The 19,887-nt window shown below is 36.1% G+C and overlaps 2 protein-coding genes and 2 long non-coding RNA genes across 6 annotated transcripts; 1 reads left to right on the top strand and 3 right to left on the bottom strand.

Moving 5' to 3' along the window:
* Nucleotides 1–813: 813 nt before the first annotated feature.
* Nucleotides 814–2,721, bottom strand: LOC126618545 (uncharacterized). Of its 2 annotated transcripts, XR_007621753.1 has the most exons (3): nucleotides 2,404–2,631; nucleotides 1,643–1,718; nucleotides 814–947 (listed from the first exon to the last, which is right to left on the bottom strand). It is a non-coding gene; the product is annotated as an uncharacterized LOC126618545 (long non-coding RNA). The 2 variants fall into 2 exon arrangements; XR_007621752.1 differs by having other exon boundaries at nucleotides 814–1,718; nucleotides 2,404–2,721.
* Nucleotides 2,722–4,783: 2,062 nt separating this feature from the next.
* On the bottom strand, nucleotides 4,784–6,703 carry LOC126618544 (tropinone reductase homolog At2g29290-like). Its single transcript, XM_050286645.1, has 5 exons — nucleotides 6,392–6,703; nucleotides 6,070–6,277; nucleotides 5,500–5,716; nucleotides 5,289–5,398; nucleotides 4,784–5,159 (listed from the first exon to the last, which is right to left on the bottom strand). The coding sequence occupies exons 1-5, from the start codon at nucleotides 6,466–6,468 to the stop codon at nucleotides 4,989–4,991; spliced, it is 783 nt and encodes a 260-aa protein (XP_050142602.1). The 5' UTR covers nucleotides 6,469–6,703; the 3' UTR covers nucleotides 4,784–4,988.
* Nucleotides 6,704–9,204: 2,501 nt separating this feature from the next.
* LOC126618543 (tropinone reductase homolog At2g29360-like) lies at nucleotides 9,205–12,322 on the bottom strand. 2 transcript variants are annotated; one of them, XM_050286642.1, is made up of 5 exons: nucleotides 12,085–12,322; nucleotides 11,354–11,561; nucleotides 10,073–10,289; nucleotides 9,820–9,977; nucleotides 9,205–9,704 (listed from the first exon to the last, which is right to left on the bottom strand). In XM_050286642.1, the coding sequence occupies exons 1-5, from the start codon at nucleotides 12,159–12,161 to the stop codon at nucleotides 9,534–9,536; spliced, it is 831 nt and encodes a 276-aa protein (XP_050142599.1). In that variant the 5' UTR covers nucleotides 12,162–12,322; the 3' UTR covers nucleotides 9,205–9,533. The 2 variants fall into 2 exon arrangements, with proteins under 2 accessions (XP_050142599.1, XP_050142600.1); XM_050286643.1 differs by having other exon boundaries at nucleotides 9,820–9,929; nucleotides 12,085–12,316.
* A 281-nt stretch (nucleotides 12,323–12,603) lies between these two features.
* LOC126618542 (uncharacterized) lies at nucleotides 12,604–15,042 on the top strand. The gene is made up of 4 exons (XR_007621751.1): nucleotides 12,604–13,099; nucleotides 13,201–13,269; nucleotides 14,043–14,102; nucleotides 14,856–15,042. It is a non-coding gene; the product is annotated as an uncharacterized LOC126618542 (long non-coding RNA).
* Nucleotides 15,043–19,887: the final 4,845 nt, after the last annotated feature.

The following is a 19,887-nucleotide window of genomic DNA, read 5'->3' as shown; positions in this document are numbered from 1 at the left end:
CACGGGGTAGTACATCACGTGTCACTAAACAAATGGTGAAATTTATGTGCTAAAAAGTTAATAATATTGCAGTCTTATTAGATTAGGAATGTGATTGTGTAAATCCTAGTATATCTTGGAATATCTTTTATATTCCTATTAGAAGTAGATTACCTATTAAATGTTGTAATCCTAAAAGGAAAGGTTTTTACTTATTCTACTACTACTACAAATAAAGGCACAATGGGATGAAATAGAACACATCCACAATTACACATATCTCTCTTCTTCTCTCTATGTACCGCACCCCTTCTCTCTCTAAGGCCTCCATAATTGTTCAGTAAATTATGCCTACAACAAATAACTAAAAAAATAAAATTTCCCACAATTCCTATTAAAACACGTGGTGTACCCCTTTTGTTCATGTCACAACAAAAAATTTCTCCCGAAATGGAGCACAAAGCCGGAAATAAAACAGATTGTATGATATTAGTATCATTTTTATTCAAATTTCAAACAGTTTAATAAACAACTTTCATAATAATCTGATTTTGGCTAGCCAGCTTCAAGCCATTACCATCCCTACCAATGGATCTATTTGCATCAACAAATCAAAGTCGTCCATGCATATTTAGGGTTTTTCCCGTTCTCTATAGACTAGCAGTGGTGAAGCCACATGAAGGCAAGGAGTGGCGGCCGCCACTCCCCTCGTCGAAAAACAGGACTGGATTTCTAGGTCTGTGTCACGCCCCGGACCTGGGGTCGGTAGTAAAAACTCGATCCCGAGTCCGAAACGCGAGTTAAAAGCTAAATAAATAAAAGAAATGACATGGGTTGAAAAGATAAACTCCTCTTATAAAAAAGAAATCCATAATCTTTACAAAGCTAAAAATAAATAAATACAATTCTAGCCTCACATCTAATTTGATCTCATCACGTTTACTCTTTTGACAGTTTAGTTAGTAAACCTGCATAACAATAGAGGGATGAGCTTCAACAACTCAGTAGGGACATAACCTTATCACAGTAAATTGACAATATTAAATTAAGTGTAATAAAATCATGTAATCAAGTACCAAATCATTATCATCAACAATGCATGAGTGCAATACAATACTCTTCATCTCTACCCGTTAATTCATATAATAAAACACGCAGACCTGCACGTCCCATACCGTGCATTTTACCTCTGCAGTGGTGGTTCGAATATTTTAATATACAAATTAACCCCATGTAACTCAATCATCCCAATTTCCCCTTTTGTTAGTCATCTTGCCAAAACCCTTCGTCGCCAGTCCCGAATTACCCTTAAAGAATCTGTGCACTGTGGGCTCACCTGAGACCTGGTACCTGCTAAGAGTTTGGCTCAACTACACAAAAGATTATTTCCAACTACCCTCATTTCCAGAATTCCTTCCTCAACACCAAAACTCCTACCACACGACCAATTATGAATGATTCACATATACCACAGTATATTCTCAACCAATAGCATTTCATCAATAATTCCATAACCAATAACAAGTAAACACGCAGAGGCATTATTTATCCAATTAGCAAGCCAGATCACATTAATCAACCAAGAAGATCGATAATAATAATATAATGTTTCACGAAATTTAATAAAGTCAATCTCCGTAAAGGTCTGCCGTATTTCCCCTACCTGGAGTCCAAAGCAAACAAGCAGTCTCCCTTACCAACACCTCGATTACACACAACCGTCGCGGTAACTGGAGTTCCTAATCCAACAATAAAAATATATCACTATATAATCCATTATATAGCACCAAATGTAAAATCCTATATTTTGGAATTCCCAAGTTAGGCTTAGCATCTCTTATTCCAATTTGGATCTTCAGATTTATATAATTTCACTTAAGTACTCAAATCTTTAAAAATAAGCTTCATGTCCCTAACCTGTACAGCAAGTACAATCTGTCCGAAAAAAGTTCCAGAATTATAGTTTACCCCAAACTTTCGGGTAATTACAAAACTGTACTAAATGTTCAGAGAACTGTAAAATGGCCCCAAATCTGAAACTCATCTTTCAAGTTGGTCCCTACTGCAGAAACAGAAACAGTACAGCCGACCATGTTTCCAAATTCATGTTGCTCATCTTTCAGTCCAAAATATTTCCAACTTCAATTCAAATACTCATATTTATACGATTCAATTACTTCAAAGTAGGCCATCATTCCTTTTAATTTAGTCGAATAATATCAATACCCCAAATCCACAAACTTGAACATGGATGGGGTTTAACAGCAACTAACCCATAGGCAAATTTATCTCAATTCATTCAATTAAGCTTCCAATACGCTTAAGCCATCACGAATAACACATGAATTCGAAATATTACGCTGTGTAGTAATAAATCCAAAAATGGCAACTTCCAAAATCTGTAGTAAATCCATAAATTAGTACCTGAGATTTGTAGTACTCTTCCCCATAAATTCGTAAGCGAAAACGGAATCAAATCCGGACTTCCAAATCAAAATTTATGAGGAAAACGGTATTTGATTTGGACAATGAGATGAAGCTCCTTGCTTCCTTCCTCTCTGCATCTTTCTGCGAAGAGAAGAAGAAATATAAAGCCTTAGTTCCATCTGAAATGATCCACCGCTTCTTCTCCTTTTATTTATCTCTTTTGGTGCAATGGTAGCTTTCCAAGTGGCAACACAAAGACTTATGATTTCTCTTTAATTTATCATATTTGACATGTGCCATCATATGATGATAACACCACCAGCATGTCATCCAAATGCTGGCGTCTCCAGCAGCTAGCACTTGGCAATCTTGCCACTCGTTGGCTGTCATGTGGTGTTCTAACATTTGTCAGGCTTGGACATTCTATCAAAATTTCATTAAAGTCCCGAAAACTAATCCGAAAAATGATACAAACTCGAAATAACGTTTACTATCTTCATATGAAAACCTTTTTTATAAATAAGCACAACATATATATTTTTTTTTTCCAAATATTTCTCTTCTTTAATAATAAATTATTGGGATATTACAGTCTGCCCCTCCCCTCGCCAGAAAACCCACTGGTTCAATCAGGGGCAGATCTATTAAGGGACCTGGGTGGTCCCGGGACCACCCGAAAGTCCAGATAATATGCTATAAGGACCACCCAGTCTGGGCACAGGGTGCAATATAAGAGGAGCGGGGCTGCTGAGTTCTGGTGTTCTGCAAATTAGAAGAAGGAAGAAGAAGACTATTTATCATTTAAGTAAAACGATGTGTTTTACATAGGGCTCAGGTTTGAAAACACCCCTTAGTACAACGGTGTGTTTGGTGCACTTCTTTAATATATAGTTTTGACATTTTTTTTTGAAAAAACAAAAACAAAATGGTTCAAATTTGAAACAGAGAACCATTCCTTATCCCCACCCACCCCACCCCACCGAAGGCCACCGACCAACACAACACTAGTCTCCTCTCCAGTGTCCACAGATCAAATAGTTCAATTTCAATATTGGATGGTTTCAATCATAGACGGATGTTTTTGCTCTAGTTGACAATAAATCTATCATGACACATTTTTTAGTATGAAATCTCGTTGGCGACATATTTAGTCTTTGTAATTTGTGATGCTATTTTTGCGCTAATATGGTTATTGATTATTGATCCGATTCTATGATTATTGATATGAAATTAAAATTATTTTTTAGGGTGAAAATTAAAATTTGAATTCTTGATTATTGATTAATTAATTGAATTATTACATAATGTATACAATTATTCAGATGATTAGTTGAATTGAATATTTATTAATTGAATAATTTGTACGCTTATTGGTATAGCTTAATTGAATTGTTAGTTGGATTAATTATTATGCATATTAGTATAGTTTACTCTAGGATTAAGAGTGTAAGAATTTTTTTCCTCTCCATTTTACAGTTACGTAATGAAACGATACTATAAGAAAGAATGCTTAAATACTCCTTCAAACATTTCGGGTAGTCTTTCTCCTTCAAATATTCCAAGCGGTCCTCCTCCTCCTTCAAATATTAAGAAGTCCTCCTTCAAGTATTCCAAGTAGTTCACAACAAAGTAAGGGCACTGAGTTAGATGAAATATTGGTTAATCTTCCTGCAGACCCTAGACATAGACATCGAATGCTTGATTATCCATCTAATTATCGTGAAGCAATTCGTAGACACTACCTAACTTCGCCCATCCTCCCATCAATTCCTGGCTTCGCCAGACTAGTGTGTTCATTTTTGATGCTAGGTAATTATATATAAAACCAGCACGATAAAATAGTGAAGCTTTCAATATATACTAATAACGTGCTCATTTAATAGTGACAAACAACGATTCAATAAAAATAGGACAATGTTACACTCTTGTAAATAGTAGCGGTATCTACGTATTGTTATTTGTGACATGTCTTAGTGTCTTAATAGAAGGATTTCCCTTTAATTAAAGATTGTTTATGTATAAAATAGAAATTATTTTATTCAATCTATTCTATTACAATAGAAATCTGTATTTGTTCTGTACTTTTTTTTATTATAGTCTTTGATAAATGATCAATATGAGTCAGACTCAATAGAATTTGATCATACAGTGACCCGTATGTATAATTCGATTAAATTACGAATAATCAGGAATACTACTCTCCTTCAAATTAGAAAACCCTTTAGGTAGATTGAAAGGATCATCTTATTTAAGCCCTTATCTCTAAATTCCATGAGAAACTTAATAAAAGTTCACATGCTCATGTTTTGGCTATTTCCTACATAAATATCCAAATTGTTCACATTTGAAATATCTCAACAGTTGAGGCAAATATATGTACTTGAGCTTGAACTGACGTTAAAATGTATTATCCTTAAAAAAAAAACAACATAAACGCCAATGTACACATTTTACATACTTTTTGGACAAGATTTATTAAGAAATTGATTAAATGTAAATGTATACATCTTCAAATTAATGGAAAAGGATAACACTGATGGTAGGTTGAAAATTGGCAACCCTGCATATTACTACTGAGTTTGCTAGAAACCACTAACTGTGAATCCTCCATCAACGCTAATCACTTGTCCATTGATGAAAGAAGCAGCAGGGAGGCAAAGGAAGGACACCAGAGATGAAATTTCATTAGGCTGTGCAAGACGACGGATGGGAGTTCGACCTATCAGCCGTCTGAAATCTTCAGCATGATCATCCTGATAATTTAAAATGATCAAGTTTTAAACGTGTCAGATCAATATACCTAATGCAGTTTAATTAAATTGTTACAAATCAAGGTTAATTAAGCTCAGAAAAATAATTGTCCGGAGGGGAGTGCTACATACATTTTCGACTTTAGCCCCAGTGTTGACAGCCCATGGTGCCACAGTGTTTGTACGAATGTTGTCTTTTGCCCATTCACATGCCAAATTTTTTGCAATCTGTATCACTGCTCCTGCAAATTTGGAAAAAAACAGAAATTTTTTTAGGGCTTTGTATAGGTGAGAACTATTTGCAATCTTATTTTAACTAAAACAAAAAGAAGCAATATATTACCTTTGGTTGCTGCATAGGCTGATAGTCTGGGTAGAGCTTTCAGACCAGCAATAGAGGAGACAAATACAATACTTGCATCTTCTGAGGCTTTCAAGAGAGGATATGCAAGTTGAGAAAGATGGTAGGGAGATTCAACATTGGTGCCCATCATGCCTGAAAAATCTTCCAAAGTGTAATCTGCAGTACTTCTGAGAGTACATATTGCAGCATTATTTACCTGTGCCAAATAAAATATCACTTAGAAAATTAGATTTTAAACCAAGATTGAAAAACAAAGCAAAAATAGTTAGCTCTTAAGGTCTAATAATAATTATTATGTAGAGTCACAGATAATGTTGAACAATGCAATCCAAACATCGGAAACTTGATAGAAAAAATTATGACTCAATTATACTGAATGATTTCGCTCTTAATTGCACCACCACCTTTTGTGCATCACATGCCAGACTGTGCAAGTGGTTAAGCTGGAACTATATTAATGTGATCAATAGTACACCATTGACCCAACTCGGAAATTTTGACACATAACACATAAAGAAAGAGAAAAGTAAGGGCAATAAATAAACTTACAAGGATGTTAAGCTTGCCATTGAAAATACAGGAGACGGTTTTGATGAGGTTTTCTCTTTGAGCTTTACAGGTGAGATCACAAACTGAGCCTGTCACTTTGAATCCCTTATCTTCCCATTCTTGAAGCCTCTCAACAATCTGTGCTTCGTTACGAGCACAAGTATGCACGGTTGCACCAAGTCCTGCTAGCTCTTCTACTATGGCATATCTAATGCACAAGTTATATATATAAGAACAATGTCAGCAAGAGAAATTGATATGAATCTATTAAATAGTAACGAAACAAATAGAGAGCGAGACTGAGATCAGAGAGCTAGCTAACCCGATGCCTTTAGTTCCACCAGTGACGAGGGCGGTCATACCCTTTAGAGACCATCTTTGGCTGTTGAAACCGGCCATTGGTATGTTTTGCTTGAACTGTTGATTGCTTAACAGGCAATAAGAAAGCTGAGTTTAGTGCAGAAGGTTGAACTCAAGAAGAATGAACTAAAATGTGGATGTGCTGATAATCTATGAAATCTTTGCATATATATATATATACATATAGTGTATATTAACTCTTGCCGAACGCCCAAATTGAAACCAAAGTTTTAAATATATTAATTCTTCCTGAACACCCAAATTGAAACCAAAGTTTTAATGTTTTAATTCTTGCTGAACACCCAAAGTGAAACCAAAATATTTTAATTAATTAAAAAGAAGAAAGGATCATTGATAAAAAAAAAATTGGATAAAATATACGGTAGGTATTACGTAGTAGTCATCCTTCGGCTGAGTCCAACTTATTATTAGGGTTTTGTCAATTCAATACGTTGATAAGAGTTCAGCAATGCGTATTACTGACTTTTGTTTGGTAATATTTTCTTGTGACTTATCTTTGTGAGATGATAAAGTCAATTAATAGCTAGGGTTTTCATTTCTAATTTTGTTTCATGCCTATTTTATACTCTCTAATTTTAATTTTTTTTTGTCAAACATTAGTTTTCTAATTTAATGTTATTTATGTAGAAAAAAAAAGATTTTTAGCTTAAAATTATTATATTTGAGTCTTTTATATGGATAATATGAATGAGTTTGAAAATGAATTTGTAGATAATGTGGATGCGTTTGATACCAAATTTATGGATAATTTTGATACATAGGTTTTGATACCTACCGCATAGATGATATGTAGATAAATTTTTCTTACAATAAATATTGTAAAAAGGGAAAGCAAATGCATACAATAAATAATGAGTAATTGTGTGCATATTAGTCGTTGAGGGATATATATAATAGATATGAAAATTTCACTCAAACTCTATTACCTTAAAAAAAAGAAAAAAAAGAAAAAAAAAGATGTTTGCTTACGTGGAATGTTGGTCAAAGGGTTTACTTTTTGTTTTTTTGTTTTTTTTTTAAGAACAGTCAAAGGGTTTACTTTGAAAATGTATAATTCGTCGATTTTCTATTTACAAATTAAATTGACTTTGAGGGGCTGACATGATTTCGAATGTGAAACGCTAAGGTTAAGGCTAAGGCTAAGGCACCAGATCCAAAATATTTGGCATCTTTGACTTCCGATATATTTGATCATGTATTTAGCAATAGCGTGAATTCGTAATGCTAAGGAGTGGTTTGAGAGTGAGGTGCTTAAAAAAAAAGCACCCATGAAAAAAAGCTGTGAGGGTTTTAGGTGTTTTGTAAACTGAAAAAAAAATGACTTATTTTGGAAGCTGCTATGAGAATAAGCTGAAATCAAAGGAAAAAGCTGAAGCTACTATTTGCAGCTTTGGAAAACTGGTTTTTTTTCAAAGCACACGGAGCTACAGTACTCCTTTAATGAAAAGACTCATTATCAGACTGCTTTTTTTCCAAAAGTACTTTTACAAAAAAGTTTATCAAACACTCTGCTGATTTATTTCACAACCGCTTATTCTCACAACAGCTTTTTTTCAAAGCACATCAATACCAAACCCGCCCTAAGTTCTATAGGTCACCACGCTGATCATCTGGTGGTCTGCTTAAGAGATAGAGTAACTACAAATCAATCTCAACTAGTAATAAATCAGGTAATTAAAAATGTGGTAGAAATAGCTTCTTTTAGTTTAGGCACGGAAATTCTGTTTACTTGGTATTGGTATTGGTATTGAGAGCATGAATTCCACATTAGAGAAAGAAGAGATTTTGTATGTGTTTGTAAATATGCTGGCTATTTCCCATATAGCCAATTAGTTTTATAGTAGAATTCCAACTTTCTTCATGGTGTCAGAGGATGTTATTCCACGTATGAACCCCAATAGCTACACTTGCACTACGTAACCTAATTTTTGTTGTCAACATGTTAACCTTGAAAATTCGCCGTAGGGAAGCGTATACTAATTTGATCAAGAGGAAGAAACTTATAAAATAATAGATGCCTGTATGAAAGAAAGGATAGCCCATAAATCACATCTTTGCTAAGAATTCTGCTAGTTTGCGGTCAAAGAATGAGCCAACTTGGCCAACTTGAACCAGAAGTTAGGTTGGAAAGCATGAGCTGTAGTTGGCCTCAATTGTAAGATTTTTTTTCGTTTTCTAGCATGAGTAAAAAATTGAATGATAATGATAATTTAACTTTGACTTAGGAAAAAATGTCTAATTCATTCATTTTCCATTCAATTATTCATTTTTCCCTACAATAAGTGTTATATATGTCATATTACATGACAAGTCACATATAACGTGATGAAAGAGATAAATATAATTATATACATTTTTTATAGATTAAAAAAATCATGCTTATTAGTTATCATCAAGGAAAAAAGCATGACATTGATGACGATGACACCAAAGTACTCAAGTACGTCTATTGACTTTGTCAACTTGTTGTCCATGGTATAGGTTAATATTGAGATTAACTAACTCTAAGCAAATTGTGCTTTGCGCTCTAGTAATCGAGCTGCACATGCAGTTTCTCTTTCGGCCAACTCTAGGGTATGCAATATCTCATGGGCTTCCCAACCTCCTTCCTCCCTGGTCATGATCTAGTCACACGATGGTCTATCTTATTATAGTACGTATCGGCTCTTGTCATGTTTAATGTTTATTCTTGTCTGGCCATTTGTGCTTTTGGTTAGGTTTTTTGCCTTTCGAGGTTTTCAATAAAATACATCCTTCAATAAAAGGAAAATCTTATAAACCGCAATTGTTGACAAAGGAATTATATCAATCATAAGTATGGGGCCACTCATATTATGCTTATTCTTACGATTTACAAAGTAAACGCTTAAATTATAGAGACTTTTTAACAACCATGAACATTGCATTGACTTTTCCCCGGGACTTGCTACTAGCTTAGAGGTGTGAACCTGTCAGCAAATTGGAGGGACTGATATTGCCCAAAGGAAATAATTGAAGAAATATGGTTGGAATTCGTAGTTGATATGTGATCAGATAGATAGGATGCCAGATTTTGCAACCTATGCATTGATGAGTTCAGTTCGCTAGAAGCCGCTAACTGTAAATCCTCCATCAACACTAATAACTTGTCCATTGATGTAAGAAGCAGCAGGAAGGCAGAGGAAAGTGATCAGAGATGATATTTCATTAGGCTGTGCAAGGCGTTGGATGGGAGTTCGACCTATTAGGCGCCTGAAATCATCAGAATGACCATCCTGACAATACAAAATCAAATTTAATCGTTAGATAAGATATGCCTAAAACATATTAAATAAATTGGTAAAACACAAGGACTGAACAATATATAGGTAGAAGGGGTTGGATATTTACAGATTCAACTTTAACTCCGGTGTTGACAGCCCATGGTGCCACAGCATTAGTACGAATGTTGTCTTTTGCCCATTCGCATGCCAAGTTCTTCGAAATTTGGATGACTGCGCCTATAAGATAGCAGTGGTAGTGATGTTTGGAGGTTGCAATCAATAACACTAGTGATTTGACACATTATTCATGTGAGGCAGTTATTGCTGGAGAAGCTTAGAAAAAAAAATAGGAAGACAGTTTTGGAAGATTAATTACTTACTTTTTGTTGCTGCATAGGCAGACAGTTTCGGTAGAGCTACCACACCGGCAATGGAAGCAACAAAGACAATACTTGCATTTCCTGAGGCCTTCAAGAGAGGATGTGCAAGTTGAGAAAGATGGTATGGAGATTCAACATTGGTTTTCATCATACTTGAGAAATCTTCCGAAGTATAATCTGTAGTTCCTCTAAGTGTGCAAGTTGCAGCACTATTTACCTACATATTGCACCATACGTAGCACAGTCAAAATCCATTTTATGGTAATTAGTTAATTATCTTTAGATATAGACCATTGCAATTCTTATTTTTGGAATAAAAACCCACATAATTCTAAACATCCAAATAAAACCTAAAATTGAAAAAACTACCAAGTAGAAAGGTAATTGACCTATTATATATATATATATATATATATATATATATATTATAAAATTTACCTATATGTATATTTATGATTAGCGAATAATATATATTTTGTAGGTACATTAATATTTTTCAAATATTATTACATATATTTGGCACATTTTATTATTATAAGATATATGTACAAATAATAGGTAAATTAACTTCAAACCAAATAACATTGCTTTATTTTATAAGTAAATTGATTTTGAATCAAATATCATTCTTTTGTTATGTAGGTAAATTATTTTTCATGTATTTTACATATATTGGGTAAATTATTTTGCTTTTTTTAAGCAATCTAACATTTTTAAATTTTAATAGTATACGTAGGTGCACTATATGAATCAAATAGCATTCTTTTGTTATGTAAGTAAATTATTTTGCATGAATTTTACATATATCAGGCACTTAAAAAAAAAATATATGTGTGAAATAATTTACCTACATTAATATGTAAAATATAATTTTATGGACTTAATTAAGCATGTATAATAACATATATTAGACATGTTTTATGTTATTACATATTAGGCAATGAATTTATAACATTATTATTATTATTATTATTATTATTATTATTATGTAAAATCATTAATTCTCCCTTACAATCTGCAGTGCATTAATTATGTATATCATAATAGGGGTATTTTAGACATCCAAATAAGGGTATTTTAGGCATCCAAAAAATTTTAAATGTGAAGTCAAACATAATTAATGAATTTATTGATATGAAATCTAGTCAATGGGTTTTATTTTAGTAAAAATCTTATGTCGGGTTTTATGTAGAGAAAATTAAATTTTAGGGGCTAAAGTCATATTTTCATATTAATTAATAAGTTGTGAATTAAGGTTGTATTAGACATAAATGAACTTACAAGGATGTTAAGTTTGCCTTCAAAAATAGAGGAGACAGTTTTGATGAGGTTCTCCCTTTGTGCTTTAGAGGTTAAGTCACAAACCGAGCCAGTCACTTTGAATCCCTTACTTTCCCATTCTTGAAGCCTCTCAAGAATTTGTGCCTGGTTGCGAGCGCAGGTGTGCACGGTTGCTCCAAGTCCTGCTAGTTCCTCCACAATGGCATATCTAATACAATTGCACACCCAACAACAATGTTAGTTAACTAGCAACCAGTTAAGACAGAGACAAATATATATGAGAACTGACAAACTTTTAGGATTTGGAACCTCTCCTGAGCCCAAAGAGAGGATCTTCCTGATCAAGAAGTGTGGGCCGTTGGATTTTCATCTAACGACTATAATTATTATAACTATAAAGGGATCCTTCTGTTTGTAGCCGTTGGATAAAAATCCAACGGCCCACACTCCTTGGTTAGGAGGATTCTCTTCTTGGGCTCATGAGAGGATACAAATCCAAACTTTTATACCAATGATATAGCTCAACATCATCATGACGAATAATGTCCCTAACCTAACCAACTATTATTAAGTGTGAGGTCTTATCACAGATGATTTATACGATATTAACAGTGAACCTCCCACACATAATTATATCTACGATCTGAGAGGCCCTATTCTCTAATAGGAACTGGAGACTGAAGAGAAACTATCGTGAATACTGAAGAGAAGAGAATAGGTAATTTGATTACCCGATGCCTTTTGTTCCACCGGTGACGAGGGCAGTCATGCCCTTGAGAGACCATCTTTGGCTGTCGAAACCTGCCATGTATTTTGCTTCACAAACTGAATATTTATAACCCCCAAATGTTCTTTAGCTAACAGGCAAGAAGAAAGCTCTGTATATTACTGAAGACTGAAGAAGAATGAACTAAAATGTGTTGTGCTCATATTCTATGCAATCAGTGTGTATGTATAGAAGTCTTGCTTGACCAAAACAAATTATATTGAAACCAAACGATTAAATGAATATCACAAGAAACTGTCAAACAGCGTAATAGTGGCCCTCCAATTGGGCTGAGTCAAACTTCTTGTTAACTAGGGATTGTGTCAATTCCTTGAACTGATGGCGTGTATGCAGGGGCAAAGCTATATGGTCGCCGGTGGGGCACGGGCCCCTCCCCTTTAACAGAACAACCCATTAACACATCATTTACCACTAACACTCCAAAAATTACTCCTCATTCCCACTACACATACTGCAGCACATACAAAGATCTTCATCCCGGTTCAACAAGTAATCAATGAATTTTATCTACTAGTCTCTAAACCCAACTCCTTTTCTCTTCACTTTGCCCACCACAAAAGATTTTCATCCCTGTTCACGCAACAATCAAGTGCCATATACTTACTTTTTCTGTTAAAACCTACCCCCATTTTATTTAAAAATGGTTTTTAGTTCTTAATTGGTGAGCCCATGGGGCCCACCTTGTTTTATTTTTATGTTTACCGGTCTCTCTCTTCTCCCTCACCTGTCCCGTAGCTCTTTCTCGGACCTCATCTCTCTCCCTCGCTACAACTCCCTCTTCCCCAAGCAACACACTCAGCCACGCCATCTGCTGAGGACATCACCATCTAAACCTCGTCCCTTTCCTCTTCCTCTTGCCTCTGCGCAACTCGGCGAAACCAAGAAAATAACCTCCGGCGAGTCCGACGGCTTTCGAGGCCATTTCCGGCCAAACCAAGTCGAGTTGGCCGGCGTGTAAGGTATCAATCTCTTCGTCTCGTCGAGTACTATAACTTTCCTTTTTATTTCACTCAATTTTGTTGAGTATTGAAGACGTTATACTCATTTGAATCTTACCCAGTTTCCGGCGAGTCCGACGGCTTCCGAGGCATTTTACGGCCAAACCACGGCGATTTAGACATCGTGTGAGGTATCATTCTCTTCGTCTCTTCCAGGGCTACAACTTTAGCTTTTGTCGCGCTTGATTTCATTGAGTAGTGACAAAGTTATGGCCGTTTAAAGTGGGGTGGTTTTCCGGCCGAATTTCCGGCCTTCTTCTTCCTTGGCAACAGGCCACCCGGCCTTTCCCTCTTCCTCGGGCCTTAGGCCCGTGTTGTCTTAAGCCCAAAACCCTAGCCTTTAGTTTTAAGTTTTATTATTTGGTTTTAAAACCCTAAAAAGGGCCTTGGGCCGGTGGTTTTTAAAAAGGGCTTAAAGCCCTGTTTTTCTTTATTTATTTTTATTAAGGCCTTAAGGCCTTGTGATTTTGTGCCCGTGTGTGTGTGTGTGTGTTAGGTGTGTATGTGTATGTGTTTATGCATGCACATGCATGCCGTGTGTGTGTGTGTGTATTTGTAGTATGTGTGTGTTTGGGCTAAAGCCCAAACCCCAATTCTCACCCTAAAACCATTTTAACCCAAAACCCTAGGTTCCTAAAATCCTTTAAAACCCTAAACCCATCCAATCCCAAATCCCCTATTTTATTTAAACCTAAACCCTAATCCGGATTTCAAGTCTAAAACCCGTTTGACCTAATTTGACCGTTGACCCCCGGTCAACGTTGACTTTAGGGTTGACTTTTCGGGTTTTCGTCCGGGACCCTTCTTAGGGTAAAACGACGTTCTGAATCCGGTTCCAATGTCCGTTTTCCCAAATTCAATTGCTATTATATAGTTTTAATTATTGGACTCTTTATGTGCTTAGGGGCATTTATTGTGACGTTTCCGTCTTCGCTAGTGGCGCAGCTTTTGGCAACTAAGTACTGTGAGTGGACCCCTTCTAAAATTACATGATTTAATAGTAATTGCATAAATGATTAGCATGCCTACGAATTTTGTGAATTGATTTATATCAATCCTGTTTACTGAATTTATTGATTTCGTCTCGTGTTTTGGTGAGGAAATAATTGTTAGCTTATATTGAGCTATATTTTAATATACATCATATTTTCTATAAAAACCATGAACTGGTAGACTATCTGATAGATGACGATAGGATGCTAGAACATGTTTTTGAACCCCTCTTTATAGTGTAGACGATGATCGGTAACCTATGCTATGAAGTGGTTATTTAAGAGAGACGTAACTATTTGTGTGTACCTAGTGGACACTATGCCGCCTGGGGCGAGGATCTGGTGTTGGCATGTAGGCCGGGAGAAATAATCCCTAGCGAAAGGCTGAGGGACACGGAGACAGGCATGGGCCGGGAGAGAGTTATCTCTGGCTACGGGCACAGAGACTGAGGTGCAGACATTGGGCCGGGAGTTATATTTATTCAGTGATCTTTCTAGTAGCACACCGCGTTTACGAGACGATTTATGATGCATTTATTGTTTTGATTTCCGCAATGTGATTTTTGAGATATTTGGCATGCTAGGATTTTTATTAAATCCATCACTTATTATGCTAGTAGTTTTCATTATATATAAACTTTGGGGGTTAGTACATTGATAACTTTTTTATTATTATTATATATATAAATTTGGTCCACTCACCTTTGTTTTGCGCCCCCATTCAGGATTTAGAATCAAGGCACCTAATCCCGGCGTGAAGACACTTCCGCAGCAGCATCTTCAGATCCTCTCGATGTAGGACCTACTTCCTTATTCATCCAATTTTATCTTAATCCTTTTTAGAGATTATGTTAGTTGAATGCTCTGAGCACGTTCCTAAAATTATAAATTCTTTGTATTTTAAATTTCTAACCCTTATTTATTTCCTATTCTTAGCTTTTGTATCAATTAATGGCTTTCGTCACCCCCGGGTGTCGGCCAGCACGTGTCGGTCCTGGTATTCGGGGAATATCAGGGTCGGGGCGTGTCATTTTCAGGGAATTCACTTGACAATCAACTTGAAGGCAGGGGATTTCTTTAACCCCTCAAGTATATAATCAATTCATGTAAACATATTAACAACAATACATTCCCCAATTAGGAAATAAATCCGAAATTTAAAATAATAATTCGCTTTCAAATTTGACAGAAATCCTAGAAACACCTGGCAAGACTTATGGAATTAGAAAAGAGAGAAGATGGAGATGGTTGTAGTGGCTTACAAGAACTCCGATTGTGCTTCGGAATCTCCGATACAACTCCAGAATTTTCGATTGAATCTCCAATTAGGGCAAGCATAGCATCATAATTTATTTTTTACAATCAAAAGAGAGGGAAAAGGAAATGGTTGAGGGATAGAATTAAGGTTGCGTTGGGAAAAATAAAAAAGGAGCGCGCGCTGATTTATTTCATCTAAAATAGCAGGGGCGTTTGTTTGCCCGTCACTAAGTGGGACTGGACTGGACTAGCTGTTAGTCCAATACTGTGTTTGTTTTATGCTAGGACTAACATTAATAAGACTAAAGGGGATTAGCATGGACAAAACCCTTCACTAAGGGGTCTTAGCAAGACCCCCCAATAACCATGAGACTAACTAAGACTATCCTCTTTCGTCCTCGTCATGCTCAACAACCACTCCCGATAGACTCCTCGTCATCTCCGGTCACCGAGATCATAATAAAATATTAATAATTTATATATTAATGTTGAACAACAAAAATATACAACATAAAAAAAATAGAGTCCATACAAATTGGGTCAGACTACAAGGCAAAATAAAGATGTAAACCAGCCCAAAAAGTTAAGAATGGGCTTTACATACAAACTAAATATCCATAAACAAATAAAAAAATATAAATAAGTAAAATAAGGAAAATTTCCTACAAAAGGGGGAAGTAATAAACAGGTTTCCCCCTTTCCTGCAACAAAGAAAAAAAACGTGGGGTCAGTTAAGAGAGGTTAAGAGAGAGTGGCAGGAAGTCATGCCCTCCATCTTTCCCCCCACGTAACAAGCTCTAGAACTCTCCTATGATGCCTATAAATAGGCATCAGCTGCAACAAAAAAGGGGGACAGAACAAAGAGAGGGGATACCCTGCAGAAAAATAGAGAAACATTGAGAGAAATTACTCAGAGCAACGAAGTGCTGCCAAAAAGAGAAGGAATTCAATCGTTCGTGCTTTCGAGTCAAGAACCAAAGAAGAATATTCATCACCAAGTATGAAACAAGTTCTATTTAAATTATTGTTTTTTTTTCTCTTGTTTCGTTGCAGGAAGAACAAAAAAAAAAAAAAAACAGAGCAACATAAAAAGCGTTGCAGCATAGACCACCATAGAGAAACAAATAGAAGGAAAAAATAAAAGGAAGGGGAAGAACATGCAGAGGTCCACAACAACGGATTTGTTTTTCCTAATCTTTCTTTTAGCCGTCTTGTTTTTTTTGTTGTTTGGTATCTTCTTGTACCAAATAGATGGAGGTGAAGACTTTGAGCAGCCCGACTCCCCACTAACTGTAGCAAAAATAATCCCCAGAATCCCATGAATTTCTTCGAGGTGGCCTAAATCACCCCGTGAAATTCCAATCAAATCTAAAGAAATCCATGTTCGACGTCCATGCCAAGGAACCGTTGTTGTCATGGCAGTGCATGAGCTTGTTAGCAAAAGTGGAACAATATGCTCCAAGAAAGTGATTAATTCCTGATGTTCTGACTTCAAAGGTTACTCTAGAGAAAGGGAAAAGAAAAGGACGTATTGTTCAAGAATTCCAACCAAAGTCTTTTATGTCAAGAGTTCGAAAGATAAGGAAAAAATGGTAAAGATGGTTTGCAAAGGAAAAGAAGCCAAAATCTCCCTTGACCGACTCATGCTTGGTCCAATTCCACAAAAAAAAGAGTTCCTCAATTCGACTTTTGATACAGACAAAAGAAAGGAAGAATGTGTCTTTCAAAGGGCTTAAAGTGTGGCTATCAAATGTTGACCAAAGGCATTAAAACAAGACTGACAGATGCTACAAGACAAAGAAAGAAAAATTTGCTAATCTAAATAGATAAAAGATATTTGCTTCCCTGCCACGTGAAGTTAGATTTAAAAGAGTTCAAGCTATCCCTAGTTTACAAAGAAGGGAAAAGCTTGATGTGCCACGTGAAGTTGTGTTTAAAAGAGTTCAAACTGTCCCTAGTTTACAGAGAAGGGAAAACTTGTTGTTGAAATCTCTAAATTAATTGGGGAAGCTCACTCATATGGCAACCTTCACGTTAACGCACTAAAAAAAACAATCAAGTATAGCATACATGAAGAGTACGTTACTACGAATTTAAGAGTGCAATTGAAAAGTGCAGATTCCCACCTTTGAAGCCATGAATTAACACTTGTTTGTCCAAACAACCAATCGAAGAGATGTTGTTACTTCTGCACGAATTAATTAAACCAATCAGTCACAGTTCAGGGCTTCAACCCATTGCGAATGAAATTCAGAAACAAAAAAAAATAAATGAAAACGGGGGTCACCTGCTGGTTGTCTTCTTCCTCTTTTGCTTTGAATTCGAGCCACCAAAAGAGGACAAGCAAGTGGTGAAGAGCCGAGGCAGCAGAAAGAAAAGAAATTGGTGACCTACATAAGAAGCCTCCGCGATTTAGGAGGAAAATAGGATAAAATTGGAGCAATTCAAAAGAGTTCAAACCTCACCAATCTTACCCCTATTCATTTCTGAATTCATCCGCTGATAAACCTGAAAAGAGTTTCAAAACATTACGAAATCATTAAGAGCCCAAGTATTGCGGAGCTGTTTTTTGCTTCTAGAGGAAAACCACCGGAATTTAGAGTCAAGAAAAGCTGGATTTCTGGGGCCATTTCGCAAGAGAGGGGAAAGCTAAAGCTGCACCTCACGTGGGAGCTTGGTCACGTAGAAAGGAAGAGAAATTTTTTGGACTTGGAAAAGTCACATAAAAAAAGAAGAGAGAAAGTAAAGTTTGTTGTCAAGAGTTTGGTGGGTTTAAATGAGTTCAAGGACCCATACTGCATGAGGTCGAAAAATCCAAAAAGAAGAATAAATATATAATAAAAAGGAGAGGGCTGCCATATATCTTTTTCCATCTTTTGAGCCTTTTTGATCCGATCCAAACACCACAAATATATATAATAAAGAAGGGAAAAGTTACAATGGGAAGATGACTTAAAGCTCTGACTAAACCAAGGTCCACATAGTGACAGAGAACCATCATGGTTAACACTTTGTGGTCCACCATCCACATATCATTTCTACTGGCAGGAATGACATTTTTTTTAAAGCAAAGTTTTCTTTATTTTCTTTGCTTATGCCGGGCACTGAAAGCAAATTGGTTTTGCTAGGCATATGAAATTATATTTGAGCAAGTGGGCGACAAAAAGAGGTATCCAATACCTACTGCCAGAACCTTAGCCAATCACGTGGCTTTCAAACATTAGTCATGATTATGACTAGTCATTTTTCTGGTACTTGTTGCAATACAATTCTCCCAAATTAAATGAGAAGGCTATCCACGAACTAAAAAAAAAAAGAGTAGCTCTTCCATATTACTCATATGGGCTTTATGAACATGGCATCCATCAAAGTTGAATTTATTCAAGAAGTCTGAGATGTACGGCACCGAGACAAAGTCAAAAACCAAAGTAAAAGTGGGTTCATCACAAATATTTACAAGACACAAATGCCACAAAGCCCCGTCAAACTTCAAATGGCACGAAGCCATATCAAGTATTAAATTCCAAATGGCACGAAGCCGAAGAAAAAGTCTCAAATTAACGAACTACGCCGGTTTGATTCCGTTAAGGATACGTAGGCAGTCTAATATCAAATTTTAGACGCAACCGTGAAACCGAAACGTATCCCTGGTTTATATAAACTAAATTCACTCCTGCTATCAAATACCAAAATAGCACGAAGCTGAAGAAAAGTTTTCAAAGGGCACGAAGCCGTATCAAAGTCTCAAATGGCACAAAGCTGAAGAAAAGTCTCAAATGGCATGAAGCCATATCAAATTTTCAAAATGCTCCTTGCCCGCATGAGCTGAAACTGCATAAGGCATTATGCTTCTCGCCCGCATGAGTTGAAACTGCACAAGGCAGCAAAACGCTCCAATGGCTTAAAGTCCTCGCCCGCACGAGCTGAAACTGCACAAGGCATCAAAACCCAAACATCGTGAACTACGAGTGACTTGATCCTTCAAGAGGGTACGTAGGCAATCTAGGATTCGACCTAGATGCAGTCACAAAAGCAAACAAACACCAAAGTCCTCAAATTACATTTTATTCAAATTAGAATCAAAGGGTATTCCTTTCCCAAAAGAAGGGTTGTAATTAATAGGCGCATAGCCTAGAATAGGTCGAACTCGAATTAATAAAACCCTATTCGGAAAATTGAATGAGGGTGAAATTGTGTCGAGTGAATTATTTGTTTACATATTATGTACAATTTTTGCTCAACAATTAAATAATATAATATTATAATTTGTTATTATCCAGCTTCTTAGTCCAACACTGCACCAAACGATTCACTAAGTTAGTTCAGCTTAGTCTAGTCTAAGCCAGTCCAGCTTAGTCCTTGAAGCTAGTCAAGTCCGAGATAGTCCGGCGCAACAAACGCCCAAGAGCATCCTAATGAAGGGCAATTTAGAGTTCTGAGGAATCTTTGGGGCTCTAAAAAGGGTCTATATATCTTTCGGGCTCTATATGGGGCTATATA

This window comes from Malus sylvestris, chromosome 4 (assembly GCF_916048215.2).
Source record: "Malus sylvestris chromosome 4, drMalSylv7.2, whole genome shotgun sequence".
NCBI lineage: Eukaryota > Viridiplantae > Streptophyta > Magnoliopsida > Rosales > Rosaceae > Malus > Malus sylvestris.
Note: the sequence above shows the minus strand (reverse complement) of the source record. Positions and strands in the feature narration are given on the sequence as shown.

Excerpts from the sequence above, each read along its gene's own strand:
- LOC126618544 (XM_050286645.1), bottom strand. The coding sequence starts at position 6,468 with ATGGCCGGTTTCAACAGCCAAAGATGGTCTCTAAAGGGTATGACCGCC. Across the intron at positions 6,278-6,391 it reads GGTGGAACTAAAGGCATCGG|ATATGCCATAGTAGAAGAGC; the intron begins GTTAGCTAGCTC and ends CTTGTGCATTAG. Across the intron at positions 5,717-6,069 it reads ATGGCAAGCTTAACATCCTT|GTAAATAATGCTGCAATATG; the intron begins GTAAGTTTATTT and ends TATTTGGCACAG.
- LOC126618543 (XM_050286642.1), bottom strand. The coding sequence starts at position 12,161 with ATGGCAGGTTTCGACAGCCAAAGATGGTCTCTCAAGGGCATGACTGCC. Across the intron at positions 11,562-12,084 it reads GGTGGAACAAAAGGCATCGG|ATATGCCATTGTGGAGGAAC; the intron begins GTAATCAAATTA and ends CAATTGTATTAG. Across the intron at positions 9,705-9,819 it reads CCGGAGTTAAAGTTGAATCT|GATGGTCATTCTGATGATTT; the intron begins GTAAATATCCAA and ends TTGTATTGTCAG.